We start from the raw sequence: 9,755 nt of genomic DNA on the forward strand, positions 1-9,755 counted from the left end.
GACAGGGTGAACGCAGCAGGTTTTTGCCTCTTTTTTATCAAATACCAGTAATTAGGATTGTGGGTAGGAGCAGCCAGTGTGGAGACAGGAAACAGGCCCGAGTATGATACCTGGAATTCCAGCAAGAGGCTGAGCTGCTGATCCCCTTTACGTAACAGATTATCAACATCGACACAGGTTTTTTTCCTTTCATTTTCATAAACATGCCAGAGCTGCTCAGCAGACCTTGTTTTTCCACCAAAGCAAGGCAATAAAAAAAACCCTCCCTGTGGACAGAAAGGCTTCGGTATGAGAGAGGATTTCTTCCTAAATCAAAAGGAAGTGGGGCTGTGGAAGGTACACTATATCCAAGGTTATTGCTTTTTCATGTTGGGGCACTGTGTGGACATGAACAGTTGTGTTGCCAGTGGTTGCATAATAGACAAATAAATTGCATCCAATGTAATGTTAACTCAATTTGAAATCATCGGGGGGGGGTTAGCACTACTAGTGAAGCGGGGGGGACCCGGCGCAGAATACTGACAAGGAGCGCACAACGGAACCGGGCTCACAGCCTCCAAGACCAACAGAGGCCAGCTGACTTAAAGCGGCTCCGACCAGGACTATGACTCTGGGTAAGAAGACAAGGCGGGTCCAGCCGTGAAGTGAAGTCGGAAGTTATTTTTTCCGTGTTTTGAACGAGACTTGTGTGATGTTATACTGTGTTGAAATAAATGAACCAAATTCAGTCTCCTTGCTGGTTGTTCACATTCAGCGTTTATATGTGGGTAAATGTGTGTTGTCGTTGTATGGTATGACGGTTGCGAGGGAAGTTTTGATACTTTGGAATTCCTGAGCCTACAGGGGGTTAAAACACTAAAACACACATTATGGGTAGACTACACCTTAAAATAAACTCTGTGGTTTCATATTCAACCGTTAGCAGGAATTTTGTTGGACTAGGATCAGATTCAGCTGTCTCATCTGACACTGTTGTCCACCGAGTGTGTCAGCTTGCTGTCAACCAAACAATGTTGATGTTGTTTCAAAGTAAAAAATAAATAAACACAATATCCTGAAATGGTACAAAGCAGTATTGGAAGGTTATTATGCACACTCACCAGAATGAAGTCCGTCTGATACGTCGACAGCATGAAAACAGAGATGTTGTGGTCGGCCAGTGGTGCAATGACTGATTTAGCGATTTTGGTGACTCCGATGGGCTGCGAATTGGAGGCGTTGCCGCCTCCTGACACCACGTTCAGCGCCAACCATGTGGCATCAGCAACACTGATGTGCTCTGACTGGGGCAACTCTGGGAATAGACAGAGACAGTCATGTCAAAAAGAGCGGCTGCAGCATTTCTGTCACAGACACCTACAGGCCTTGAGAAGAGGTGGCTTACAATGATTTAACACTAGCTACTGTAAAAGAGGATACTGGGTTCGACACACTGACTTCTTTCTTTCACTTATAGTGAATGTAACACACAGTTGTATTTAGACAATGTACAACAGTGATTTAACCTGCAGTCAGTTCATTAAACGTTTTATCCTCTTTCTGAACACCCAATGTCTGCAGACTCTTTCCAGGAAAAAGGTTATGATACACTTTTGGACACCAGTTTGAAATAAATTGAAAAGAAACTGGGAAGTTAGGGTGAGTAATGAGCATGTGTAATGGTTGTTCCTCATTTTTGATGAGTTCTAGTTCCTGTTTTTCTTCTTATATACACATGCTTTTTATTTTTAAAAATACTGCACTATTGCTAGTGTCTTTTATAAACTGGAATTATGGGAAATACAATATTACTCACAGCCTGTACTCTTGGTTGAGCAAAAGAAAATGTTCTTCTTTTTTTAAGCAAAAATAGCAAATATTTGCTGGTTCCAGATTCTCAAATGTAAAGATTGCACGTATGATCAACTTTTAATTGCATCCAATGCAATTTTGCAATTGGTATACCACTGTAAAACAGCTTAACACCTTAAGGACATCCCTTTGGGTTCTGGGAGGTGGCTATGGGCTAACATTTCATCAACCATTAGTTCACTGGTTCTTGATCTCAATTTTTTGCAATCAGTAACAATGATAGGGGAGCCAAAGGTAAAAAAATAGCATCAGCAAACTGTTTATTTCCCCTGAATAAATCCTATTCATACAACTTTGTTCCACTCCATATTTGTCCCCTGGACACCCACGCTCCAGCTGCAGTGGCTTTATGCCCCACAGTTTGGGAATCACTGTCATAGACTAAAACATTAGTTGATTAATCAAGAAAATATCAGCAGAGTCATCCACAATGTAACTAATCATTAGTTGGAGCACTAATAATGGTTAAAAAGCCAGTTAATATACGGTAACATCTGATAGCATTGCAGTAAGTGCACAAAAAGTCTTTAATCTCACAAGATCTCGGCTGAATTATTAGCCAAACTCGACTTTAATCTAGTTCAGTTAATCAGTAACTTCTAATATAAAGCAGGTTAAGCAGTATATTAACCTAACACTAACATTTACAGCATGTTTGCCTTAATAAGTTACCGCCAATGAACTGGATTTTATAATAATTCTGAGACATTGCGATATTCACTTCAGTGTTTAGGCCTAATCGGCCCTTATTACGATGCATATAAACATACTAAAAATGTCTTTAATCTCTTCTGGCAATTTTCAAGAATTGATCCAACACTGCGTGCTTGAGTTTCATTGCTGAGTTCAACAGAAAACAGGCACCAACACACCCAGCACCAGTCACCAGTAGAAAATACCTGCACCAGCAACACATAGCCTGTAGTCTCCAGGGTAACTAAGGAGGGTCACCCTGGAAAAGGGTGTGTAATGACATGGATTCAGCTTGGCCTCACATCCATAATGACAAAGTGTGCTCAAACACTGGCAGCTGAAGAGAATCAGAGATTACACAATGTGATCTCTTCCTGCCGGATCTATGGTTGCCACAGTGACTTTAAAGATCCAGAAAGAGAGGCCCACCTTTAAAGCCTTCCTCATCGACGATTATGGTGTAGTCCTCCGGAGTCTCCGTCAAACTGAAAAACTTGCATCTGAATGGGAGAGATAGAGAAAGAGAGGACAGATCAAACAGTGGATACTGTATGTAAAAAGTTGGAGAAAATCTTCATATAAAGACGTCATTTCTCAGAACTGTCTGACAATTACTGTCTCCTCTAGCTCTGCTGCTCCCTCAAGCATTCATAACATACACATCGAATAGTCTGTTTGGAGAATTAAGGAGACAGTTTCATATGAAAAGATGCATCAATGAGATGTGCAGGGACCAACACAAGACCGCAACTTTGCCTGTAAATGTCTACTTTATCATTGTATATTGAATATGAGGCTCATAACTGAACCATCAGTAAAGCACAGCGCTGCTCTGCTCCCAATATAAACCTCCCCAAGTGCTGTGAGAGGAATCTCAGTGATCGAGAGATGTTTTTAAATATGCAAACAAAGAGACATGACCTAAAAATATCACATATGGCAAGATTAATGATGTATTTTATCTCGATAACAATAAATGCAGCAATATCTTTTTAGCCATGTAGTTTCATTTCATAGATCTATGAATGTCAGTCAGTTAGGGCTGCACAATTAATCAAATATTAATTGCGATCATGATTTTGGCTTCTCACAATTACATGAACATGGTGGTCTACGATGTAGATGTTTAAAATTTGTACTTGGCTCATAGAATACTCTGTAGCATATCAAATCAAGTGCTTCCTACAGTAAGAGCCAAACCACTACGGGTGATTGAGATGTTACTGTTTTACTTTTGGGGAGCGGTCATGTTGCTGCATGCACACTATGCTGTTGCAGCCTGTATACTTTAATTCCTGGAAAAAAAAAAATTGTATTAAGTTACTGCTAACGAAAACCTGCTGCAGCTTCACATTAAAAGCATGTAACTGGAGGAAACACAAGTTGACTTTTATTTTGAAGTAAGCTAGTCACAGGAAGGGCAGAGAGTGTTGACAGTTAGCTCGACGCTAGCTGCTATCGTTTGCACAAAACAAGACATTTTTTTTCGACGGATCAGTTTGAAATGCTAGTGCTCTGTGATTGTGAAATAACTGATCTCAACATTGATCAAAATAATCGTGATTAGCAGCCCTTTAGCAGCTCTTTAATGTCTATTTTGTTAAAACCCCCCTTGTTCTAAAAGAATTTATGCTGTCTGAAATCCAACTGTCAGGATTTAACACCAAAAATGTTCTAAGAGGTGAAGGATGCCGGTTATAATGACATAAATCATAGTGCAGCACAAAGGAAAGAACTGGAAAAACAGCACGCACAACACCACTGTGATAATCATATCTGTACAGGACAGCTACTGTGTGCTCGCACGTCATATTTGTCTGAAAGGTGTGAAAAACAACAGGGGAATAACAGAAAAGATTCGACAGTGCTTTCTATGGGAACGGCGGCGTTTCTTCTTGGAATTAAATGAGCTGTCAAGTGTCACTTTGACTTGCAGTGTGTTTTTGTAGAGCCAGGACATTGGGATGATGAGCACAGGAGTTTTTGTCTTGTGCCTGCCTGGTTTAATAATACTCCTCTAATCACGATCATGTCATTATGAGCACTACTTAATGACTTGCTTTATTATATGACAGTGTTCCATCCAGATCAACAGTGAAACAGCAAATCACTGCGGAGATTCAGTCGCTGAGGGGGACAGCACTTAGGCTGCATTACTCACATTCTGTGTGTGAGCAAGGAACTTCACAGGGAGTCTTTAAATTAGTTTATGCAGAGAAGGCCTGCAAACACACAACCTCGTCCGTCACACAACACAAATAAAACACAACAAATGTGCACCAATTCATTTTTTTTGAGAGTTGCTGATTCAAGTTAACGAGTTGAATATATTTGATAATGTGTTGTCATCATTAGGCTAGTTCAATATATCCACTGTTTATATTCAGGGCTGGGTATTGTACATCAGTACTTTTCTGGCAGCAAGTATGAAAAAGAGTTGGATCAAATGGCATTAATAGATTTTTGTGGTTATCAGTTGCCTATTTACCGAGTGTAAACCTGACGTGACATCATCCATTGGTTTGTGGAGTACCGTTTTGCAGCCTCGAGTTTGGCATTACGGTCGTCACCATGACAGCGGAGCCAGCGGAGGTTACGTACTGCGAGTTCAGTGTAGTTTTGATTTGTCTGTAACAGGACACAATGCAGTAACAGAATCTTGATTTATATTTGATCAGCACTGCTAAGTTTGACAGTTTGATCTGAGTTTTGTGGGTTGACAATGAACCCGTCAAGGACAAAATAGACACGCAATAAAACATGCCCTGCTTTATGGTGTATTTGACTCTAAATAGGACCAGAACGTTAGTGTTAGTACTCTCTTTTTAAATTATCTTCTTGAGGAATACACCGATTTACCAGCCGAACATCGATATTGACTGATAGTGTTGACTGACATCGGCCTATCGGCAAATAAGACGCCGTTCATAGATGTCAGCGGCCAATGTTTATCTGTTGTGTCGAATCACTTTGGAGCTGGCTAAATGTTTTGTTGGTTATTTCCAACTAAGATATAATCAGAAATAATCACCTGCATTTTCCAGCACAAACTGCACGTGAATACGAATGTCCTCCATGCAGCATCACAGACAGTGAGTGGCAGTTTGGCTCTGCGTCTCATATCTTGGATGAAAAGAGAAATAGACTGAGCTGCAACAAGGCAGAGATGCTTATCTTTGTAGCTTTGTTTGTTTCTCTGGCACAAAAGGGGAATAAATGACAACAGAACAAACACTGGTATCGGCTGGCGGCCAAAATGTTATTTTAAACATCAGTATCGGGCCAGAATTTTCAGTATATTCACTGTTTTTTGTCCCCGCCAACTTTTGACAAAAATATCTGGCAAGTCGGTGACTTTGTCCGTCTGCAGGTAGTGTGCCGTGGGTTTATGAGATGATTTCTCCCAAAAACAGCTCCTGCTGCTGGAAACAAAGTTGATAAGAGTGTTGGGCCGGAAAACCAAAACAATGAGTTAAACACGGCTAAAAGGCTCTGCAGTGGTGACGGAAGCAATATAATATAATATAATATAATATAATATATATAACAAGCACACCAGCTCCAGACAGCGATACAAATCTCCTGCTACTATAACTAACATCACAAAAACAACATATCATGACTTAGAAAGGAAGCTGAATGTCTGTGGGCAACTCATTTAACGTTACCTGACACACAAACCCCGACTGGAATGGCTGGAATAACAAGTTAAGTGTTGTTTGGCTCGGTCCAATCCACTTTCTTTGTTTCCAATTTAGAATTGTATTACCTAGAATCACCCCACCTTTAACTAAGGCACTGAACAGGTATTGCAATGATGCCAGCATATTGGTATCATACTGATAAAGAAACTCAGTATTTTAAACGATACCCAGCTGGTATTCCTAGTCCTTCAGCTCTGACAGAGTCATGAGATTTTTATCGACTTCCTTCATCTTGTGTGTTTTCTTAAAACAAATCAAGTGAGCACTGTTGTGAATGCATGCAAAAAGAGACGACAGGTAAATCAACACCTAAGTAGTGAAGAGAGGGGGCACAATACAGCACTATGATAGGGACAAAAGCATGCTGTTGAAGGGGCTTATCAATGAGAGGAGGCATCCATGATGTGCCAAGGTTTTTGCTTCAGCAACGTAAGGCAGAGGACGGTAGACTGCAGGGAAAGGAAAAAGCCAGTAAAAGAAACTAGTTGCAAAAACCAGTGTCATCTAAGGGACACTCTTGTTCTGCACTCACATAATATGAACCTCTGTAATCATTAATGGCTGGCTGCCATGACCACCCAAACATTCAACCTCAAACAAGTGGCACCACTTAAGAATTTGCCCCAACAACACTAAATCTTGTGTCCAGCTAACCCTGGGAAGGTTGGAGCCCTTCAGGGTTTGACTAAATTCAACCGAAGATAAGGAAACTTTTGTTTGTCTCACTTTACTGTCACTGTCTTTCCTCAGAATTTCCTCAGACATTTCCTACTTGCGATAACAAAAATGAAGTGAGAGCAAACTGCAGCCTGAACCGATGCTCATATTCACGGCGCTCAACTGACCTGAACACCACAGGGGGGGAAATTACAACAAAGAAAAAAGTCCAACCAGAAAGCTAAAGTTACAGGAACTAAAAGTCAATTGTTTACAAGTGCTGCTTTACTTGTAAACAACCACACTCAGAAATGACTGTTAACACACATGCTGTAGGAGTGGATGCAGTTTATGTAATTTGAATGTATTATTTAAGGTGGATGAAAATTAGATGTATCCTGTGAAAGAAAGCTGGTCAGTGATAAGTAAGAGAAAAAGTAAAGTAAGAACTTCAAAATCAACTGCTATCTGTCAACGTCTGATGAACTACAGATTGTCCTCACCATTATCATTGCTTTTTTTATCATAGTATTCACAGTTCATATCTGAGTTCTGTGAAAATGAGCCTGTTATAGCTTGCCTGTGTGAGTGGCCGTATCAACGCTGCAGTAACACGGAGTGACAAACAAGTTGGCTGAAAGGCAAAACAACACGTATCATGTGTGTCCACTTCCTCACTGAAATCAACACAGTTATGTTCTGCATCTCCAATTTCAGACACTAAAAATGTGGCGGAAACAAATATCAAATTACTGGAAAACAGGAAAATAAATCAGCCTATATTGTATATCAGTATATATGAGGCCCGATAAGTAATCAGAAATAACAGTGAAGAAAGGCTTAAGATATGTTTGCGGTGATTTATAAATCCATTCGTTATGTCTCGCTCAGCACGTCATCACTCTTTTAAAAACACATTTAATTGACCTTATATGTTCCACGCCAGGAACATCAGCTGATATACAGTTACAGCTATTAGTCAAGCTGTACTCTCTATTGCATTATGTTATTAAACATCAGGTCCAGTGGTAGTGCTATGAAGTCCACAGTGTTTTATGTTGAAGGCAGTCAACCACTGATAACATAAAAAATGAACACATTATGAATTTATCTTCAGGGGGAAAAGAGTAGAGGTGTTTTTTTTACACAGTGAATGCCATATCCATTATTTACTGAGGGTGGCTATTGATAAGGCGGTCATCTACTCCATTAATTATGGAACGAGACTCTCTCATAGGCCTGGCCAATAAAACAACAGCAATATGTATCAGCATACTTCATCGACAGCAGTAAGAAAATCATTCAAAATACACACTGATAGTCTCACTTAAATAGCTCATTAACAGCCTATCATATCCCTTAATAATGGAGCGTGCTAGCAGTGAATCACCATAGCCGCTTTCACCCTTTGGGGTGCGCAGAAGGTCGTCAGTCACAACCTACATCGGTTACATCTCAAGAAATATTCCACAGCCAGTCCACAATACTGCATGACAAACCGGGCTGCACGATGTGGTAAAAACATCTTATTGTGATTATCTTGTGCAGCCTTAACGACAAAACATTAACATTTAAAAGACTACCTGTGTACCTTGATAAATAAAGCAGTTACATTACAAATAAAGTGGTTAAATTCACACTTATTTCATTAAAGAACTTCAGCTACATCCCCCAGCTCTAATCTCTCAGGATCGGTCATGCAGACAGATTCACATGTTTTAGCATTAATGCCACCACACAACAGCAGACAGCTGAGGGTTCAAATACTGAGAACAGACAATATAGCATTAGGTTTGGTTTAAGTTACCTCGAAGCATTTACTTCTGCTGATGTGAGGCATCCATGTTTGTTTGGTTTTTGGGCATCACTGTGTTACTTAACACCAAGAATTTATCTGAGCTTTCAGTGAAGTTACCCAGTCGTATTTATGAGTTGGACGTTGAAACAAATCCAATTTACCAGCCTGAAACTGATAATTACAGCAACTCCAATATCACATGAACGCAGCATTACCACCTCTGCTGAACTGGTTTCTGGTGGGTAATCCTGCAACACGCATTGATGAGGGCAATGTGTGCAGAATATATATATATATGTATATTTATAAATTCTGCTTATTGTTTGCAGTAGAGAGCAGATTATGCAAACTGCCGACGTGTAGCTCTGCAGCTTCTCTGAATGGACTTCAAATAGCAGCTGTGGCTAAAACTAATCGGTTCTCACTTAATAAAAAAAAGAAAAAGGTGGTGGAAAAAGCTGGGAAATCACAGAATATATGTGTAATTATTACACTGCAGCAAGCTTTGACTATAAGAATCGCTAAAAGCTACTTTGGAAAGATGATGTAGTTCGATAAGAATGAAGAGATGACTCTGTCTGCAAGGTGTGCACGTAGAAAAGATCCCACTGGTTAACATTATTCTGTACAACCGCATTACTCAAAGTGTCTATATGATCGAACATAGGAGGCTTATGCAACCAAGGAGAACTAAATGTGATTGGATTCTGTTTTGAGTTTGGAACTGAAACAATTAACCGATAAGTCGATCGACAGAAAATGAATCATTTAATGTTTTTTGTCCTGTATACATTCTTAGGTTCGAACGTATCTGAAATGAGAATTTGCTGCTTCTTTCTGTTGTATATCATTATAACATGAATACATTCAGGGTTTGGACTCCTGGAGGGACAAAACAAGACATCGCCTTGAAGTCTAGAGTCATTTTATTGATCAGACTATTAATAAAAACTAATAATGCAAAACATTGGTTAGTTGCAGCCCTATTTAAGTGAAATCCAGTGGGTCATTTGTATTACTAATCGTCTCAGCACAGGAGAGAGAGAGAGAGA

At 39.9% G+C, this 9,755-nt stretch overlaps 1 protein-coding gene across 2 annotated transcripts in view; it reads right to left on the reverse strand.

Annotated features, from left to right (window-relative positions):
• castor2 (cytosolic arginine sensor for mTORC1 subunit 2) overlaps positions 1-9,755 on the reverse strand; it is a gene marked incomplete in the record, with an annotated part of 19,789 nt that overhangs the window by 9,429 nt on the left and 605 nt on the right. For both annotated transcript variants that reach the window (XM_035666597.1, XM_035666596.1), the window contains 2 exon segments: positions 1,101-1,294; positions 2,974-3,044. In XM_035666597.1, the coding sequence (XP_035522490.1) occupies positions 1,101-1,294; positions 2,974-3,044 (265 nt within the window).

Source organism: Morone saxatilis, unplaced genomic scaffold (genome assembly GCF_004916995.1).
Source record: "Morone saxatilis isolate NCDOM2014 unplaced genomic scaffold, NCSU_SB_2.0 Contig20, whole genome shotgun sequence".
Taxonomy (NCBI): domain Eukaryota; kingdom Metazoa; phylum Chordata; class Actinopteri; family Moronidae; genus Morone; species Morone saxatilis.